This window comes from Anser cygnoides, chromosome 5, assembly GCF_040182565.1.
Source record: "Anser cygnoides isolate HZ-2024a breed goose chromosome 5, Taihu_goose_T2T_genome, whole genome shotgun sequence".
NCBI lineage: Eukaryota > Metazoa > Chordata > Aves > Anseriformes > Anatidae > Anser > Anser cygnoides.
Window position 1 is genome coordinate 55,854,499 of NC_089877.1, and position 22,341 is coordinate 55,876,839.

Genomic DNA, 22,341 nt, shown 5'->3' on the forward strand with positions numbered 1-22,341 from the left:
TTTCTCAGTTCTCCTTTGCTCTAAGAACTTTCACTCAGGTGGTTTTGGATTACCAGTTGTTTTCTTCTTCTCATATTGCTGGAAAAAGTGTAAAGAATCAGGCTGAGTTCTGCTGGTTTGAAAAGGAAAAGGAAAGAAAAAGGCACTCACAGTAAAGTTACACACTGGGGATTATATCAATCTGCCTTAAATTAGATGCTGGTGTATTCATAAGGACACACTCACATGCCATCTCAATCCACTTTCTGGTCAAGGAGCATGTGTCTTATGTGTTGTGTGGCAAAATCAATCACCGATCCTGTCTAATACAATGTCTTCATTTTGTTTAAGCCATCTTTCTTCAAAGCTACTGATTTATGCAAAAGTTCTTCGGTAAGACTAAAGCCCCTGGGGTTCTCAAAGAAGTCTAAAGTAGCTAAACTGTGGATATAGCTGCTATACACATTCAGGAGAATGGAATGTCGTTTTCAATCTTTTTGAAGTCTGGCTTGTTTAGCTGTTCAGCTTTTTAATTTAAACTACTTATTTCTACGAGGAATATGCTTAGTTTAATTCTGATTAAATTCTTTATGCACTTCAACAAATATGTTGTAAGTATAGTTTTTGATGTTGGTTTTGTTTTAATCAAGATTGAAAGAGTAACCTTATAAATAACACTAAAATCTCATCAACTAATTTATAACAGTTCTTATATGTGTATGAACATACCATAGCAAAATTATTTACAGCACCCCCATTCAGTGTTTTGAAGTGTTGCTTTACACAAGTCAGATGCCACAAGGCCCTCTAAAGAACCTAGATTTTATTTTCTTACTTATGGAATATCAACCTTCACATATTTACTATTTTATAATGCCTATATTTAACAGTTATAGCACCGTAGTATACACAAGGGTCAAAGGATTCATTCATAAGCAAAAAGCGTGAAATATTCTCTGGCAAGTGGGATTAAAGTACAGTGAACTTAAAATCAATGATCCTGCATAATTTAAACTGATCAAAAAGTTTCAAGCTGGCACAAACACAAACCTGTTAAGTAAAAGATGAAAATGACAATGCAATATCGACAGATAACCAACTCTTCTGACTTTGTAACTACTCATAGCTGTGACAGAAGGATGAAATTAAGATTTTTTATCATTTCCCTTCTGTGAAATTTCATTTCCACTGGGGTGGAGGGTGGGGGGTGTAGAATTTACCAGTTGCTTTGATCATTTCATGCTTTTCCAAATGAAAGAATATGAAAGACGTTGTTGATTCAGGCACCCCAAACAGCATTAACTTGAGTTTCCACCCAGAATTTCTAAATTTATATATACCCTAAAACTCTTGATCCAAAGCTAAGAAAGGTCACCCTAAAGCCCCTAACAAGTATAAACAGAAATCTCTGAAAAGTTCATACAAACGCTTCATCTGCTGCTGTACTGAGATTTCCAGCTGGGGAAATCCCTAAGTGAAGAAGAGCATCTTTATGAAGAGAACAGATTTAAGTACTATAAAAAACTGTCCTCCCTTAATGTTGTAACAAGGCTTCAAAACTTTAGATCATCACATGAGGCATTGACCTCTGTACCCAAAAGCCGTAAGCCACTGCAAACACCCCAAAAAAGAAAGATAAGTGAAGAGATAATTTAAAAATAAACTGTTGTGAGATGCTGAAGGAAATCAGGTAAGTTATCAACATTTGTACGAGCATTTTGTCTAAAAATTAAGTCCAAGGCTGTCTGCAGAAACACTCTGAGACACAGTCCATCTCCTGCTAGAGATCAAAACTCCTCTCAACCTTCAATAAGCATCAGGAAATGTGTCCCATTTCTGTGTCCAAGTTACAGGGCAATATGAAAAGAGCTTACTGTTACAGATTCATTGATTTTAGGATTAAGAGGAATATTCTGGCAAAGGCATTCCTAATACTGGCTCCATATGCAAGCCACTATAAAGGGTTCCCTTGTCCTGAAATCATTTTGATAGCTATAGCATTCACAAGTCTAGTTCTGAAAAGATCCAGAAACCACTTCTAATCCCACCGAAAGACAAACTGCCAAAACACTAATCTAAAATTCTTTAGATATCAGCGGTCGCAGCCACTTATAGCTAGTAATTTGGCACAGCAGGACCAGAACAACACATCAAAGTAGCCTGTGCTGAGCCTTACAATCTATACTGTACGCGGTTCAGGAATTTTGTTTCAGAGGGTATCTAGTCTGGTCTCCTGGACTGAACACGCTTTGAAGCTGCTAGAAGAGTTGAAAACAATGATTGATTCTTATATACTCACTGGGGCCAGAAGCACATTTGGTGCACACCTGGAACACAGGTTCTAATTTAGCTTCCTCCAAAAGAAATCCAACTTACACACAGCAAAAACATTCTGCAGTAACTGGGGGCACTGCCTTCAAGTATGCTATGCTACTGCTTTGAATCAAAGCACTAATAGCGATGTAGACAGTTACCTATTACTGCCTTGATTTTCTAGGCCCTTTATTTGGCCATAAAACTTTTTGCTCAGACCTCTTTTCTAGACTTAATTTGTAGCTTTCAGCCCTGCCTTGGACTTATCAAATTTTGTTTCCCATTTCTGTTTTTTCCTGTGAACTCTTTGCAGAACTATTCTTGCCTAAAAGCCATGTTCAAATAACATATTCCAGATAAAACCTAACACTTAAATGAAACAACCGATTGTCATGCAGTATTTCTACTACCCTAAGATAACACTTCCTTTTTTTTTTTTTTGTAACGAATGTTGCAACTCATGGAGTTCAACATCCACTAGAAAGTGGACTGTTGTTTTACAGGTCAAGACCTTAGGATTTATCTGGACATTTTACTTAAAACTCCCAAGTTCTTTGAGTAGCTATGTCCACAGTGACTACACACGAACTATTTCATCACATTGTTAGAGGCTGGTACAGATTAGGAGATGTTCCTGAAACATTTGTTTCTGCCTACCTTAGGTGTCCACTTTCTTCAAAAGCAGTCCCTGAAGTAGCTTAAAATTATGTGGATCTGTTCTATCCATTCATCTCACAACGCACAGAAATGTCACTGCTTTCTGAACCCAGGCTGAGTAGGGGCCTGGCATTTTTCTAGGTCAGCTTCTGGTCTGCCTACCATACCACTGTCCCACAATCAAACTACAATACCCCTTCCACAATCAAACCCTCTGCGAAAGAAAGTTTGACATGTCATGGGCACACCGTGCTTGGAACGAAAGCCCTGCACAGCACATCCTCCTGTTCCTGACACCAGATGAAGATAAGGAAGCCTAGCCTTTGCCACCGGCAGCAAAGTTGTAATCAAGTGCTAATGGGCCCAAGTGAGCCTTTAATGGCTGTCACTGCATTTGACTTTAGTGTGGTATTACTTAAAAGAAGCTTCCTGAAAGAAATCTAAATTCCTTGCTTCCAGAAATCCTCTACTTAATCATCTCTTTTGCTGACAGCTACAGCTTTACTTATGTGTACTTAAATGCTGAGAGGTTGCCTTTGAGGTTCTCCAGGAGTGTCCTAGGCCTCCTACAGGGGGCACGCTCGTGAACGCTTTCGCTAGTGGCAAGCCCTCTCAGACTTGTGTGACCGATGAGACTTTCATTAAGCATATTAAGAAGTAAAGCTTCAGTCCAGGGTCCTGGGCCTGGCGAGTCCTCAAAACACAAGGCGTTCCTATCATCCCAGCATGATTCAACTTGCTGTCCAAAAAACAGATCCAGCAGCCTTTGATCTTCAAAGATGACAGGGAACAGCCTCTGAGGCAGCCAAATGCGTCTTTCTGCATTACCAGATTGCTACAGAGACAGGCAGATGGGTGGAGCAGCCTCCGCGTTCCTACCATCGAAGCAGCCCAGCTCTGTGTTAAATTATAGCAGTACAGAAGAGTACATATGGCAAGTGGGAGAAGAGATCCCAAATTCAGCTGTGCAGCTGCTAGGTGGGACCACCCTGCTCATACACATATTGAAGAGACACTTGTTTTGCTACTCTGAAGTCAAAATTAGCTAGTCACATAGATGGCAGAACTGGACACTAGAAACCCTGCTTCAAAGGGACCCCCCTTTAGCAGTACCTTGCTAGCATCCTACATTTGCAAGTATTTTAATATATCTGTGTGAATCTTCTGTCTTTAGGACAAATAAAAATTCAACTGCACCAAGAAATCAGATGCACAAGCAATGAAAGTTATATTACTACAACTGAGAGCAAAATTATCTTACCTCACCAAATGCACCTCTTCCAATCACTTTTATAATTTCAAAGTCATCGCGATGAAGTTGCATCTCCTTTACCAACTTCGTAAATGGTCTTGCTGTTTAGGGAAAAGAAAAGAAGGAAAACTCTATTAACAGAAATCCAATAAATCAAACTAATCCATAAAACAGAAGTCTGAAGTACTTGCAGCATTATCTAGTGCACTTTTTCAACTACTGCTAGAATGTACAAATAGTAGAAAAACATTCATTACAGTATGCAATTAGCACTTAGAATTAAAAAAGTTTAATCCTATGAATACTGAAACTTTTGGCTGTATTTTTATGACTGTATAGATTAGTAGGTTCCACCTTCTGTTATCAGTTAACTTATCTGCCGTATTTATCCACCACCAAGAACTGTGCTGTGAGCCACAACCCAAGTACTCTAGCAGTGATTACATGGCCACACAGACTTGAAATTTCTAGAGCTGCAGTCAAGGAGGACTGTGCATGAGATAAACAGACAAATAAGCTGATGTTCCCTTATTTTGTGAGCAGAAAGCTATAGATTCCATTACTAAATCACCCTAACATATGGATGGCCAATATCAACCTCAGTCTGGGATTCTGCCTTGTTTCCATCAAATAAAGAGCAAAGTCCTTCAGAAAGAGGTTTTGATCTGCCACCCCGCCTTTCTTTAGGGTTTCATAAGTCAGCAAAGGACCATAAAACTGGGATAGAGCTCATTCATTATGGGCGAACCCCAAAGAAAAAAATTGTGTTATCCTTCAGCCACTGGAGTAACTCTCCTCCTAAGCAGCGTTCAGCTTTCATTGCTTTATTTCTTCAGTTACTACCAACTGAAGTCTGAACAGCTCACTTTCAGTAGACAGGTCTCTGCTCAATACCAATGAATCCATGTTCTACAAGATCTGTTACTTTGAACTATTTTTTCCTCTTAAAAACAGAAAAACAAAAATCGCATTTGCCAGATCTCAGCTAGAACAAGTCTTGAAGGGCTGCAGCCTGAAAGGTGTCCAGCAATTAACTGACCTACATTTACTTTGCAATAGCGGTCCTGCTGGACTCCACACATTTCTCAAAGCATTTAGCCAATAAATTCCGCTGTACTTGCAGATGCCATCCATCTTCTCCTCTCTAGCCCCAATTCATAAAATTTTAACTATTTTTAGTGTATTATGCAAAGCGTATTACTGTTTAGATACAACACTTGCTACAATAATCATTAATAATCAGAATAAATAGTGAATTGTGAGACCAAATGAGTAAGAAAAAACAGTGGTGCAAGCTAAATTGCACAAAAGCAAGTATGGTGTCTACAAAGGGACACATCTAACACATCTAACTAAGCACAAAAAATTGCTCTTTTCCACCTCATCACAAACATTCCCAGACCAAGACAACTGAAGTTTTTAAAACACACATTTTCCATTTGCAGCAGAGTAAAATATCACAGAACTACTACTTGTAAATCCACCCAGACTCCCACGTTACCTCCCCGTGCATTATGATTATAGACCAATGAGTTTAAAACCAAACAGAACTCCTATAAAAGAGGGACAGTGTATTTCAGACACAAACAACAAACAAACCAAACCTTACAAACACACAGGAGATGCAGAAGTCTGAACTCAATTGCGGATTCTATAGGAAGTCAAAGCAAGAAAGCCTGAAAACTTGTCAGCAGAAACTTGCAGCAGCCAATACAATGAAGAAATACCTGGACTAAGGAACAGCCACGTTTCTTCACTGTTCTTGACAGAACTGCTATAGAAAAGGTTTCATCCAAAAGCAATTCCCCTCTCACTGGATAGCTTCACGTTTCTCCAAAGTGTGAAGTTTAATGGGGAATCTACTCGATCCTCCACTTCCTTAGGCAGAGATGCCCACCAGTCTCTCCCACGGGACAACTGAGACTATCATCCCAAACCCACCAAACTGGTCCAATCTGACATCTGTACAACGAAGCACCACTACCAACGATCATGTTATACATTAATTATTTGCAAGGTGGTTCTGCCTCCTTCCTCCCCCCATCAAATCAGGAGGGACTGAAGAAATGCAGTTACAGATCCAAAATAAGTGTCAACATTTCATACACAAGTTAGGGACTGCTACTGCAGAACGCAGGTCATTACACGAACTGAGCAGAACACCACCTTCTGGTTTTTATTACAATTCAAGGGAAGTAGGAATGAAATCAAGTAGTTTTATTCGTGGAAGATACTAAGCCAATACTTTTTTTTTTTTTGAAATATCCAATTTTAGTGAAAATTCTAGTCACTAAACAGAAAACCAACATAATTGGTGCAAGTACTTATTAAAAAAACCTTGCCACTGCAAATCAATTGCAAGTAATTTTCAAAGCAGAATAGCAGAATGACAAGCCTACACAAGTTTCAGCTTACTGTCTTGTACATTAAAAAAATCTTATTTATTTCTTACATTTTCATTACTTTGTCAACTGGTGATGCTGTTATTTTCCACAGTTTCCCTTGCTTTGAAATACTCCAAATTTCATCTTGCTAGAAATTGGGATTCAGTTTAGAAATGCATTAAATTGTACTAAAGCAAGTTAATTCAATTAGCTTTCTATTTTAAAATAAATATTAATGACGTATCAAGCATAAACTGGACTTAAATTCACACAAAAAGAAGAAATAGTGTCTGCAAAGGAAAAGCACTACTCCTTTCTTTCTAGGCGATGGATCCTTCAAGCCGGCAGTACAAGCAGACCTCACCCCCTGCACCTCCACCTCAACTCAAAGACCACCAGTCCCAGCTCAGTCCTACTGCTTCATCTCCATTTGTCAGTGGAAGTCCTGCATAACAAAATTAATTTAACATATGCAAATGAAAAGAAGGTTTTCTTCCTAAAACAAAGTTACTATTTTTCAGAGTATTTGTGCACTTCATCAATGTTGACTTTTACTATTTAGCAAATGTTGGCGTTAAGAAACACAGCCACTTCAGCAGCAACTGTCTTGGAAAGTTTAGCACCAGACACGAACAACTGAATGTACAGTAAGATGATAAACTGGATAGCACTTCCCGCAAAAAGGACAAATTCAGGTCTTTGTCAAGGCATCTAAGGTTTCTGAAAAGGAAACAAAATTTGAAAATAGAACCTAATTTCCACAGAATCTCATCATCACAGAGGCCAAAAGGGAGTTTAGGCAGCAAATCAGAGCCCAGAGGAGGCAATGAACCAGTAATTGTCAAACTGATACTTACTTCATTGACATTTGGGAGAAGAACCTTGTTTGTACCAGCATGTAGCCTGCTGCTTTCAAGTACCGGATTGTACAATTTTTACCTCTTAGTAAGTGAAATCACAAAATGCTTCCAATCTGCTTTCCTGCTTCCCCTCAGGCCTCCTGTTGTTCCTCACCCATCCAATACCCAGATTAGCAGCATGCACACAACTGGCAAAACTGAGGGAACAGAAACTTGCTCCAGAAAGTGTGTAAGAGCCCCATATGCTGTCTTTGCCAAAATGATGCCAAGTGATGCACCCACTGCTATATAACACCGGTTAAGGGCTCAAGCTTTTCTTTTTATACATCACTATTTTATAAATAGTGAACTCAAAGCAAAGATCTCCCCATGTACTGGAATAATTACATTTTACTGATTAGTTCTGATCCCAATATTAACAGCAGGACTTATGATTTGGAATTGATATAAAACTTAATGAAAGTATTTCATCTGGGCAAACAGAAGCATTAACTGTACTGGGGGTTTTACTGGCAGCCACTACTAAATTTTGTTATATATACACTGTTGTCAGGGCAACACTAGCTCTGAGTAATTGCATGAGTTTGTTTATTCACGACTGAGACTCTAATCAACATTTGGGACAGGCGTTCTGCGTATCTGTATGCAGCACCGTCTTTTCTCTCAAGCTGATTTTGCGTTATTGTATTTGCACTTGCTTGGAAGAAGGGTGTTCTCCATAAGGCCACACAGGAAGAAAAAAACTAATTTTTAAGAAGCCAAGAAACGTCTGCTTTCAAGAACGTAATACCAAACATTAACGGTCTATGTTTTGATCAATATTCACAAATGGAAGTGAAATGCCAACATCTATTTCTTCACTGAAAACCAAGGTGTGTACAAAAGGCATAAATTCTCCACACACAAACAAATTATATTCCAATCATTCTCCTCTTTGCCTGATAGATGGGACTAAGATGTTTTGTTTGCACAGAAAGAAAACATCAATTTGAATAATTTGAAAATATAATTTGAAGCCCAGTCATAGGTAAACAGGTTTGTGATTTAGGTCTCTTATGTACATCTATACCGCAGTCACTTTGTATTATGCCACCTGATAGGAGACGTTTCCAGGTGGAACTGTTTCTGACGGACCAGAAGCTGCAGGAAAGGCCGGGAGAGGTGATCCGATGTGACTGACGAGGTGCCCTCTGCTCTGCTACCGCCACCAAGCTCAGAAGCACAAAGATTTCATTTCCAAATGGAGGTTTGGGGAAGGATGGTAGTACTGTCAACATCCTGCTCAAAAATAATAGGGCTACTTTCTCCAAGCTAGAGCGTGGTTAAAAATGAAAAGTGTTGACATATGTTTTGGATTTGTACTTTCTGCTCAGATTCTGAACTGTGTAGATTGTGTTAATAATTTACTCTCTGGAAACAGAGAGGCTTGCACCTTTACATTGGAGTGGACAAAAAACTACCCTGGGTTTGTGATAACTCCTGCTTCAGCGGTGGAGTAGTCCAGCAGCTCCAGTTTGAGGACTCGTGCATATTTTGTTTGGCAGTGCAAGATCCCAGAAATCCAGACTCACAAAAATCACCGAGTAGAAGCTGCCAAATGTTCAGGAACATCTGATGTTTTGTTATCATTGGCAACTTCAAGCTTTAAATAAATGTGACAACTGTAAGAAACTAACAGACAGAAACATAGGACAACTCAGGTTGAAAGGGACCTCGGGAGGTCTCTAGACCAACCTCCTTGCTCATGTCACTCTCTGTTTACTTCAGAGCAGGGTATGTTGTTTTTTTTTTTTCTGGTCAGGTCTCAAACACTTCCAAGGACGGAGATCCCACAACCTCTCTGGACAGCCTATCCATATACCCGACTGCCCTGCACCAGAGCTTCATAGGTCAGAACTGATCTTGTGAGTGATTTGGGTTTTAAGCCATTATATAATGAGATGATAGCATTCAGGTAGACCTGCCTAGAAGGCATGTCCAAACCATCTGTTACACAGAAATTCATCTGCCATCACACTCCCTTTATCTATTCACTCCCTGCGCAAAACGTTACAGCGGAAACCGTGTGAATTGCAAAATATTAATGTCAAAGAAACAACAAGGTGTCGCAGATAATTGTCTGTGGAGCCCCACTCCCACCAGACAGATCCAATATTTCACTTAAGATGATGTTTTCTTTGGAGGAAGAACACGAAAGAGAAGCGAGTTTTACCGTTTCCCTCCACCACCTCCTAACTTACGTTCTAGAAAGCAAGCAACTTGTTTGCCCTTTGTGCACCCTCCTCAAAGCAGCAGCATTCCTGTGATATTGCTGCTAAAACAGCAGGCTGACAGGTTCAACAAGTTAGCGCTCGTATACCTGTCTTGAGAGATACCCACACCCAGGTAGCCCCAACCAGCTTACCGGGGCTGATAAATACCTGCCACAACCCACACTTTCGCCTTTTAAAGAAGTACCATCCTCTCGACGCTTGATTGTGCGATTTTCCCTCTATTTCACAAGTGTAAATTTTTGCTAATTCCTCCATCCTTTGTTGACTCCAGCCTTAATTTCTTCCAGTTGCAGATCCTTGCCTCCCTTTTCCTGTGCAGTGTTTCCTCTTATCAGCCAGCCCTGTGAGTGCCTTTTGTCAGCCTGGTTTCCTAAGGAAATAAGGTATGTGAGCACACTGCTTGGCAATCAGAGTCCAGTCCTCCTCCTCAGCAACTTTTGATCCCTGTTAAGACACTTAATGAGGTTTGGTAAAGGGGATATTAACTTGTCCAAAGACACCAAGTTCTATAAAAACCGATGGTGATAGGAAAGACGCACACAGCGTCACCCCACGATGGGAAAGGCTGCCACAGGCGTACAGCTGGGCAACGAGCACACACTGAGCCACAGAGCAGACATACCTTGCTGTGCCCGGTCACGGAGGGAGCTATAGGTACAGCAGGATGACAGTGAAACGTTGGAGGGAAGAAGGAAAGGCGCATCAGGAAAGGGAAGGCAGCACAGCGGGAAGGGCAAGGGCTTGTTCCACTCAGCCTCATAAAGGAGCAGATCCCAAAGAGACGGGAAGCCAAACTTTTACTTACAAAGGCGGCACATTTTGTGTTCTCTGCCATTTTCTGCTGGGTGTTTCACCCCTGCCATGCCCTCCCTCCCACGTCTCTAACGCGCGCTGTATACACACACATACATCGCTTATCCTGCCTGGCTCCTGCTCGGTGATCTGATTCTTCATCGCTCACTCAACATTCATTAGACAAACAAATCCAGTGGTGCAAGACTTGGGTTATCAACGAACACAAGCTCCACTGGATTGAACACCTGCGAAGCAAAGCTGGTTACCCACGGCAGGGCGTTCGCAGCCCTCGCAGGACAGCCTCCTGCTGCTTCGCACGCTGCCACAGCCCCCTCGGTCCCCACGCAAGGCCACCAGGACTTGGCGAGCCTGGCTGGTCAGTACTTCGTAATAAGTGCGTGTGCTAATATAACACCAAGGAAGCCCGAATCTCCTTGAGGCCGACTGCCAGTACTTTTCATGAGAATTAATAAGCGGTGAGTTTATTAAGGAATTTAAGATTGTGTTATGAAACTCAAAACTAGCATACAAAAGAAACTCTTTCCTGAAGATGGAGTACACAAAGTTACAGAGCTGTAATTATGGAGTTTGCTTTGTTTTATGAAAGGCTTCCAACGTACATAAAACAGAGTGCTTGAACACTTTCAGTCAGATACCTTGGTGGCATTTAGACCGATCTGGATTACATAATCACATGCAAAATCCTCAAAGACTTAAATGGACAAAGCAGTCATTACTTTGGGGCATGAACCAAAACTGTGTGTACCAGAGCTTCTGCAGGATGCTCCAGGAGTGGCTTCATCAGTCACAGAACTAATCCTGGCATTTAGGGTTCGTATACTAGTTTGGGATAACTATCTACATGAAAGATGTAAAGGTTTTTGCTTTATCCTCCATGCTAAAGGATAATGGCATCAGGAAGTGTTCTGAAGGGGAAAAAAAGGAGTAGCAGCACTGGTTCCGATCCTATTAGTGTCACTACATTTGCTGGCAGAAGAGCCAGGCATTTACCTTGAAACCTCACCTGTGGTCACTGCTATTCATTCAGCACAGTTTTTGTGTGGCAAGCCCCAAAAGCAAGCACCACACAGGAGGACTCCACAGGTGGCACCCCGCTCCCATTGCCAGCTCGCTGCTGAATGTTACCAGGAGCACATAAGAGCTGGCTCGCTGCCCGACTGGCCCATCCACCGCCTTTCATGCTTACACTGAAAGGACACCAAGGATAACACTTGAGGTTTGTACAGACGAGCACTGAGGAGCACACCGATCCTTCTGAGAGGTCCAAGTGACAGAAGGCATTGCCAGCACAACTCCTGCCAGCGCAGCCGTGCTCCGCGGAGAACCAGGCAGCACCTGAGCTCTCGCAGGCCAGAGGGGAAACACGCTCTGGCTTACACGTGCAAGAGCAAACACCCAGTGACCGTTTGCTACATATATACATGTATATGTATATATATAAAGAGAGAGAAAGACAGTTGCTTACCTACAGAATAATGGTCAGGTGAAACAAAAGCCACATGCAAATCAGACCTAAAGGTAATGGCATATGCTAATGCTACAAATCAGGCAGGGGTCTTTCTAGTGCTAAGGTTAACACTAACAGTTCTACCTGCCAGTGTAAAGACTGAAGAAAAATGTGGTTGTGCAGAGCACTTAGTTGGGGAAACCTAGTAGAGACTTAACATCCACAAAAGCTTGGTGCAGCTGCACAGTGCGTGACATGTACCAGGACACAGACAGACCTTTCTACACAGGGTGACACATTCCAAGCAAGGAAACCTGCACCTTTATGAGTAATAACCAGGGCACTTTAAAACAAAACAAACAAAAAAACCAGTCAGTAGCGTGAGAGATTAAGTTCTATCCCAACTCTCTTATGAGAATTTTAAAGCTCCTAGAGAAATCATGTTTCCAACTGCAGTTTCCAGTCTTTCATACCTATTTCCAAACTACCGCAGTTGGGGAGAAGGGAAGCCCTGCTGCCTCCCTAACCTTTCCCTGAGGTTCCCAGCTCTCCCAGCGGACAGATGGATCCCCTGGCAGTCTATCGGCCTCCTCAGCCTTAGAGACTTCACCGACTGATCTGCTGTGCAGGAGCCCAGTAACATCTGCACGCTGTAATTTTCTGAGAATGAAAGACTAGATTTTGCTTCGTACTTGAATTTCATGAGGTTTTCAAGCATGGTGTTTTCCTTCCTTTTAAACATTACAAAGAAATACGAGGAAAAGATAACTATTCCACAATAAAGTATCTGTTCTGCTCTTAAACAACTGTTAATACCAACACCTTCTTAAGCTTCATCTTCACTTTGTTTTCCTCAGGAGGATCAGATCCAGCGCAGAAAACACATGCGCACCGAGCCATATACAAGCTCTCTGAATTAGATACTTTCCCAGAGACTAACTCTCTGACCTCCCAGACATTTGAGACAACTGACGGGGGAGTCGCACGACCGCTTTAATCCAGGAAATCCATTCTGCTGCCGGAGGAGTCCCTCCTTCCCACCAGCGCTCCGCTTTTATTGCCTGGCTCATCGCTAGTGCTCACGTGGCACGTCGGACCAGGAAACGTTTCCAGGCGAAAGCTAACTTGTCCATCCATCCCCTCCCACCGCACCGCTCGCCCCCTGTGACTCACGCGCAGCTGCAGCGCTGGAGCACCAGCCCGCGGCAGGCTGCAGGAAGAGGCTGCAGAGGACAAAATGGCCTTTTTTGGAAGCGATGGCATCTGCCTCCGACCGCGGAGAGCTCCGATCTGGTACACAAGGCTGCTCCCAGCCAACCTACAGCGCACGAGGACGGGATCTTCCAAGATGCACGTCAAAACGCTGTAAGAAACGGGTGACAACAAACACTACGGAACACAACCTCGGCTTAATATAGCTTTATTTGTTTGGGTACCTGAACGGTGCTGTGCTCCAAGTCCAAGGCCGGATTTTGCAGGTGCTGGGAGAGGCGATTTAAGCCACAGCAGATTGAGATTGCATACTGAAGCACATCAGTAATGGAAAAAAATGTTTCATGCTTCAATGCAAGTAACTAGTTCCAAACAGTAAAATATCAGTGATTCAATCTCCCTCATTCCATAACAAAGTTGCAAATATTTTTAAAATCCACTGATTTTCCTGCATGATGAATGATCTAAATACCAGTTAAGAGTAAGTTTTGTAGAATACTTAGTAGGTTATGACTACTCAGAAAAACCCTTGGAAATTTTCACTTATTTTTCTGATGGTTTCAAACTAAAGATTAAGAACATCTCAAATTTGAGCTCGCCCAAATTTCAACAGTGATTCTAACTAAATTGCATCAGAACCCAGTCTCTCGCACACCCTCCTAAGAAATAAAAATTCCAACCTGATGACCACACTGTGATATAAGCTTACACATTCACGTTAAGAAACTACCACTTACATCATCATACAAGCAAAGTTTGAGCTTTCCAACTGCATGCTTTATTTCATCTTAAAGGGAAACCCTACCAAGACAAGCAGCATTTTACCACTTATTACTTACAAGTAAAATACTTATCTTTTTTCTCCAGATATACACAAGATGCTCTTCCAAGTAACCGAAAACTTCATATAGACATTACGTAACAGCAAAATTCATACTTCGGTTCTGTATCTACCACATGCCACCTCTCTTATTATAAAGGTTTGATGTTTCTATTAATAAGCTCTCCTTGACAAAGCACCCACACGCACACACTTACAGTAACAGGAGAGAAATCCACCTTACCAGGTACCACTTTTCCATGCCTATAAATTTAGAGTGAATTTCAGATGTAGCTCAGTGAAACAAGTGAGGCGATCACAGAGCCCTGCAACCAGAGGGCAGTTGCACAAGCCTGCTCCTCCTCGTGTTAGCTGTAACAAATTTGGCAGGTCGCACCTCACCCATCCGATTCTGCTCACTAACCCAGCAGAAAGCTAAGCTCCTGAGAAACTCAGCGCAACCATTTCCAGGTAGTTGAGCGAACTGAATCGTCACCGCTGAGGGGTCTGGGCCGCTACAGCAGCACAAGCAAGAAAAGGGAAGGGTTAAAGGTTTTTTTTTTTTCCCTGAGGTCATCATCTTAAATGGCACAGATTGAGATGAGATGAACCGTCCGTCCGTCCAGCAGCCCAGGCTGCAGCCTTGGTGCTGCATGCTAGGCTGGGCAAGGGAGCAGTGGGATCACGGTGACCCTTTTTGCCACGCTTCAGCTCTCATCCAGACCAACACAAGCATCAGGGAAACAAAAGACCAAGGGGATGAGGCATCAGATCCAGCTCACAGTGCTACAGAGCTGCACCTGGTTTGGGTTGGTTTTGTTTTTGATGGCTCATGGCTGCAGTGCTATCACATAACCACCCTGAAGTGCTTTCCAATACAAAGAGTGCGGACGACAACACCTCCGTGAAGCACAGGTGTGGCACAGCTTTCTGTTCCTATCACTTCCTTCTACACGACAGCAACGTACAGGACATTTTCTCCAACATTACTCACCCTAGATCAGGACGTCCTTGGAGCCCCAGATCTCATTAAGAGGTCAATGGAAGTCAAACTTTTGCCGCACGCAAAGGCGACGAAGACGCGTGCCAAGCAATTGCTGGAGCCAGGGATGAGTACCTCAAGTTTCTCCGAAGCAGAGAAGAGGGGGATTACCTTTAAATCTGCAGAGAATACTAAAAAGTCTCGTGCTAAGACTTGCTTTGCATTATAATGAAAGGTTCAGAGAGTTTTTTTTTTTTTTTTTTACACTATGTATAGGTAGCTTTTCTTCTTCATCTCCTTTTTACACTAACCCCACAGCCCAACATGCCCTCTCTGGGGCAGGAACTCTACAGCCAGAGCTATTCTTGCTCTGAAGCATAAATGGCGAGTATTTAAACTCATCAGACTGTAATGTCTAGCTGGTTGCAGAGCTACACAAACCCCAGGCTCTCTGCCTCGCTCTGCCGCTTCCAACACCTCTGGCTGGACATGGTGAAGAGCACCAGTAACAGCAGCGGAAAGGGATGAGCAAAACTCTTCTAGACTTGCAAGGCACGATGAAAACCTCTGCATCTTTAAGCCTTACAAATGCATTCCTCTGACACAACACTCCTATGTCCTCTCCCCAATCCTACTCTCCCCCAAAGACGACAATATTTATCTTATGTAAATAATTCATATTATTTACAAAAGCTACTTAGGAAGAGCACCACTTCTGATTTCACTAAGCAACTTTTCCTTAATGCCCAGATCTGACTCAGCACATTTTCAAGTTTGTCTACAGCTATCCGCAGGCATTCCATACGCTACAGTGAAAACTGGAATTGAGAAATCTGGATATTGCGGGGAAAAATAACTACTGGAAACATATAAGGAGATGCTACATCTGGCTTTAGGTCTTGATCTCCAGGAATGGAGGTGGACCACTAAGAGAACAGGGTTTTTTCGTTAAGTGCTCATGGCTCAAAAAAGCCAAAAATTGACAACAGAAAACTGAGAAACCTGCAGAATTGGAGGTTTTGTTTGTTTCTGAATACTTGTTAAAGAGCTCTGAAAGAAAACATTTTGGATGAAAAAGAACCTGGAACATTAGACACATACCATTTTACACAAGCTCAAAACTTCTCAGTGTCCTTTAACCCAGATAGTCACCCCCAGAGAAGTCAAATCCTGGAGTTAAAGTGAATTTTTCAAATCTGTTCTAGAACTGAAGAGCTTTAACATATCATACATGTGCAAAGCATACAGAACAAGGATCTAAAAACAGAAGAACACCATGCCTTTTTCAAGAGACATTTCAGAGTCTCCAGGCCTTCTAAGTTTAGCTCTCTCTAGCAGAGCCGAGAAGATTTTCTTTCTTCTCTACCCCACGTTGTGCATTTCTGGCACCTACCCCTACACAACTTTCTTTTTCACAATTTACATACAATACGCTGAATAAAATTTCCTTTTATATTGCATGTGCCAAAAAACACAAGCTTTTGCATTTGTTTAGTGTTTTTACCCCCGTCTTTTCTTAACGTCTTTGCTGTGTTATCTTTCAGAAATTCTTAAAATCAGTTTCATGATTTCGGATAATTTCTGAGCAGACTGTCTGCCCACACAGCACGCTGGTTCATGGACATCTTTCCAGGCTTTCCCAAACTCCCCGTAGGCTCCTGGAAGCTTACGTGCTCCTTGCTGCCATTCCAACCAAAAGGGACCTCCCATCGCTGCACGCCCCAGCAGCTGGCTTCTAGGATCTCCCTCTTTCTTGTGTATGCTTGAAGCAAGTAGGAAACAAAAATCTGTTTGTTGTCCTTAGCTGATACCAAAGTTACATCCATTAAAAAAGGAAAAGAATTTCAATCATCACACTCACAATTGTAAATATCACTTATGCCATCCTTTATGCCCTGCTCCTCAGCTTTTCAGGGCAGACCTATCAATTAAGGATCAGCCCCAGAAGCTTTTATGACAGACACAGCATCTGAAAGAACATTCTGCTTCTAGCTTATCTTTTCAAATGCCACTTTTCGGTTTTCAACCCTTCCCTTTACTTGAATTTAAAAGATTATTCTCACAGCATCTTTGTTTAGCAAGCACTGCATCCTAAATCCTTTTGTCCTAAGATTTATTTCCACACATTTAAGTAGGGAATTACCTTTCCATCCCCACTTACAACCCATCTGGACTTGGGTTTGATCTGGAAAATTCGAAATCAGGTACTGCATGTCCAGAACAAGCTTGTGCAAGGCTGGTAATCTCAAATCTTTATCTACACTGCAGTCTTTATTTTGGTGGCTTCCAACCTCTTCATTTACAAATAGCTGAAAATAACAACCCAAACCTTGCGTGCTCCAGTGCAAAAGCAGGGTGAGCACCTGCAGGTCAGTACAGAGGCAGTTGGGAAACCCTACCCGTGCAGCCGTGCTCATAGAAATATTTCCACAGTAGGAAACAGCACAGACGCATTAACTTCCTTCCAGAAATCTGACAAAGAATGCGGGCTCCGAGGAGAACATAAGCAGAAGACAAGACCACAAGCAGAAGAACAAGAAGGAATTTCAGCCAATCTTCAAAATATTTTAAGATGTTGTGAAGGAAGAACAAACTAGTATAGACACCGAAGTCAACTATTTACGCAGAGAAAAACCAAATGGTTGGCTTTCTCCTTCTTTATATGACATTTTAGCAATACCCCATTCCTTTCTCCTCTGTTTTCCACACGGAATTTAATATTTTCCTTTGCTAATTTATCTCCAATGTCATCTAAATAAACCCTGGCTACTTTGCCCATTCAGTGATTGTTTTAGTTCTTAAGTAATTTTTTCCACTTGTATTGACTCACTTCAAAAAAACATTCAGTCCCAAACCACAATCTTTTAAAGATTTTCAAACTTTTCATCCCTGATACTGTAGCTCAGACTCTCATTTTTGATGCTAGCACTGTGGAGCTGAGGCTACATAACCCTTTTGTTCCGTAAACATATCTGGAAGTTTCTAATGGAAAGAGATCTGGAAGAGGTATGATTTTAAGTTTTTCCAACTCTGCGATTCTCGGTATTTATACCAGTTACCATCTCCTTTTTTAACCTACGTGAAAGAGATGCATGGAACTGCTTATCTGGCAACACACCATTCCATCTTCAGGTTGCCACTGCGAATCCAGCAAGGACATGAATATTACCAACACTGTTTTCAACCTGTTGACAGTTTCATGGCTTTTGAAATAACATGAAAGCTCTAAGCTAGTTCTTACAGACAGGTACATACCACAAGGCTATGACATTGATCTCTAAAGAGATACCATGGCACACTGAGCGGAAGAATGCATTTCTAAAGCTCACATTTTTGTTGTTCAAACCCTCTGTAAAGGACTTCAAGTCTTGAGGACTATTCTTCTGGTAAAGCTTATACCCTAGCAGCCTGGCAATTTTCACTTTTATCATAGCTTCTTGAAGCTTAAATCTTTTTCCTATATGACTTGAATTTTAAAAACAAGTTCCTATCAGCATCATTTAAAAAAATCTAGCTCTATGAAATCTTTAAAAACAAGTACCAGGAGCAGCTATGTGTTGAACTGTTCCGCGAACTATTTCCTAAGAGCTGAGAAGTTTGTGCAGTTGCTGTCAGCAGTTCACCCCTGCCTGTTCAGATGTACTTTGAGGGAGGAAGAGACGCCAGGAACATTTACAGCTCTACTGCATGAAATTAAAATCTAAGAAGTTGGTCTTTTCTGAAGGACTGCCCTATAAAAAAAAATTTCAAAGAAATAAGAAGTCATTTTGGAGTCTCAGCCTTGTTACATGAACAAATCTTAGCACACCAAAAAATCTCGGAAGCCTAGTAACAATCTTTCAGTCATTATCTATTTTTGAGTATCACCGGTCTCATCTCACTCCTTCAAAGTCTCATTTAACAGATATTTTAGTACATCATCCCAATTTAAGATTTTCCTTAAAGTCCAGACTACGTGGTACTTCCCAAAGTGATAAAGATGGTTGGACTGACCACTGTTCGCACTGTATTGATCCACAGACTGAGTGTGCTTTCCCCAGCCCTTTCTAATTGAGGTACCTGCTTATTTTAATCCAAACACTGCAATTTTTCATTCAAATACTCCGACTCCTCGGCAATCTATTTCTGGACAAGTGTTAAAAGATTGCAAGTAGACAGCGTTGATTTCCTCTTCCATGAATTGTTACACACAGCTAAATTTATTTCCTTGCCAACAAATCATTTACACAAAAGCAATAACAACGCTCCCTACCTAAACCCCTCAGAAAATGTAGTGGATGGCTTCTTAACTGTTATACGGGACACGAGGGGGAAGGGAGAGATGAGGGCAAGGAGATTGAAGTAAGAAGTAGGTCTTGCCCATGCTTCTATCTTGCAGAAAGATAATCCATTATCTCTCACCAGCTGTCACCCATTTTAGAGCTCCACAGAGAGCTCTGAAGATGAATTACTGGGGCACATTTGCCAGCGAAGTCTTTGTATTATTTTCTCTGTGGCTACCATGCACGCACTCCAAGTAACAGCTATCAGCACCAACGCATGCGATGATACGTTACGATCAGCGAGGCCAAGCACGATCGCAGCCATGTGTACGCGAGCATGTGGGGCTGTCTTATAGACATTCCTGCACGGCGGCTGCTCTAACTGCAAAGAGTAAACAAGAAATACAAATTCCCAGCAATGAAACAGAAGAGGAAATCAAGGGCACGAGGGGAGGAAGATGACATTTCTCAGCAGTTTTATGCAGCAAGACTTGGCACAAGAAATGTTATTATCATCACTTCACTCACGTTTTTCCCCAGGGTATCTGCACAGCGTGCAGGTACATCCCAGCACAGAAGCTGTACATTGAAACTAGAACAGCGTGGACCACTTCTGTGCTTCAAACACAAGCACAGCTGAGAACTCTGAACCACAGCATCTGAAACAGCCACACAATACGTCTTTAAAAGGTTCTTCTGAAAGATTAACACACAGCATAAATTGCTCACATACATACGCAGCCCTTGCCCCAGAAGGGTAATGGAGCATCACGTCGCATCACGCAGTGCTGTCAGGGAATGCCCCCCGACATACACGACAGCACACATTCGCTGATCAGGACGCCTACCAGGCTCCCAGGCATTCAGGAATCACGCGTATTTTGAGAAATCCGATCATGTTCCTGTGAGCTGGGGGAGATTTCCTTTGTCCATACATGCTCAGCGGTAAGCAACTAACTCACAAACACGGATATAAATTCACTGTATGGAAAGTGAAGCACCACTTAGTATACTCCAACACCACATCACTAATAAAGGAATCCATTCTTGTTTTCTGGCCTATTTATACATTGTTATCCTTCCCACCGACAGTACTTACTGTGCTATTTTCAATACAGTGATACGATTTTAACACTGAAACTGTTATTGTGGGTTTGGGTTTGCTGATGCACCACCACTGAGAGTATCAGCACTAAAAAACATATTTTAAGTCCAACTTCATGCAAGTTTTACAGGTTTTTATTTTACAGAGGAAAACTGAAACAAGGGGACATCTCCCATTAGATCTTTACAGCTTTGAGGTAAGATTTCACCCTGTTGCTAGCTTGGTCAGATATAGGAATACGACATATAGATCCCTTAGATACAGCTCTCACAGCCAGCAAAACAGCTAAACCTGTAATCTTCATGCCCACGTAGGGCTTGCAGGCTTCTCACAGCTACACGCTACAAGGCTTTAAAATACTTCAGCTGCTATCAAGACTAACAGCTAGACATAAGGAAACCATACTCGCAGAAAAGCAATCGACATAAAACATAGGTTCAAAGTTCTTAAAACCTGTTCTGGTAACTCTGTTCCAGGAACAAGGAAGCTCTTGCTTTTATTAAGTAAATGGCAGAACACCACAGACAAAAATTAGTTCAGTTTCTCATCATTTACAAGCCTAAAATTTAGTTAAAAGTTTGTCAATACTTACATTCAGTCTACATGGTAAAATGCCAACCCATCATGGTAAACACTTTAAATTACAAAAAAAAAAAATGAATGGTACATTCATACAAGTTGTTTGAACTACTTTATCTGCCAACAACAACAAAAAAAGATTTCATTTATTTCTGTTTTCATTCTGAAAGGCCTGAAGAACAACTCTTTTGTGTTCAAGCAGCCACGATGTTAAATAAATTTACTAATGCGGGGGAAAAAATAAATCAGTAATACAGAATCGGGATAATTTTAGCTCGGAAGGGCCCTCTGGAGAGCACAGAGTCCAGCCCCCTACTCAGAAGCGAGGTAACGTCAAAGTTCAGCCGGGTTGCTCAGAGCCTGGTCCAGCTGTGGGTTGGGGACCTTGTATGATGGGGGCTCTGCCAGCTCTCTGGGTCCCTGTCCAGAGCCCAGACAGCTGGTGGGGGAACGCCCTGTCCACCCGCTGTGCTCCCAGGGGTCTGCCTCCTCATCCTCCCTCCTGCCTGGCAGCTGGAGACAGTGGCTGGCTGTCCCTTCTCTGGGCTCGCCCAGCCCAGGTCTCGCAGCCTCTCCACGCACATCATGTGTTTTGAGCCCCAGCTTTCTCCAAGACTCCAGTTTGCTCATGTGTTTTCTGTGCTGGGAAGCCCAGAACTGGACGCAGCACTCCCCAGCTGGCCTCACAAGTGCTGCAAAGGGAAAAACCACTTCCCTCAAGCTGCTGGCACAGTCCAGCAGGCAGGCAGCCCCCGTTTCTGCAGCGATGCACCACTGCCTCTTTCTCAGCTCGGTGTTTACCAGGATCCCCAGACCTTTTCTGCAAGGCTGCTCCCCGGCTGGTCATTCCCCAGCTTTTACAGTTCCGCAGCGTGAGACTTTGTGCTTGTGCTGAACTTTGTGAGGTTCACAGGGTAAAGGAAAAATAATGCTGGTATGCAAAAGGCGAAGTATAGAGAATGTAATCTCTGCTATCCCCACCCTCCAGAAGGGCCTGAACCATTAAACAAAACCTTTGCCATGTTTAATGCTACCTGCAAGAACAGGAAGTTTATAACTGCAGTACCTGCAGCTCTGATTCTGTCCAAGTCTACCAGGACACTTCTACTCCAGGCATGAGCCTTTTTTTTTTTTTCCCCCTTAAGAATTCACATCACACGCAGTCAATTTCAGGATGCACACGGACTGCTTATTTCCAGCCATGGGTATAGACATGACTGGGTCGAACCTTGCTGGCACAGCGCTACGCCCAGCCCAGTAAATCCTGCTGGTTCTCAAGAACAAGCACAGAGCCACAGCCACAGCTCAGTTGCCTTAATAACCAGGAAAAGCTTCTAAGAGCAAGATAAAGAGTCCGTGGGCCTGACAGAGTCTCTGGTCAGGTATCTCCACTGCACACT

General features: G+C 42.3%; 1 protein-coding gene across 6 annotated transcripts in view; it reads right to left on the minus strand.

Moving 5' to 3' along the window:
• CDC42BPB (CDC42 binding protein kinase beta) overlaps positions 1–22,341 on the minus strand; it is a 95,344-nt gene that overhangs the window by 62,698 nt on the left and 10,305 nt on the right. For all 6 annotated transcript variants that reach the window (XM_048069767.2, XM_048069764.2, XM_048069763.2 and 3 more), the window contains exon 2: positions 4,211–4,302. In XM_048069767.2, coding sequence (XP_047925724.2) covers positions 4,211–4,302 — 92 coding nt within the window. The remainder of the gene's footprint in view (positions 1–4,210; positions 4,303–22,341) is intronic.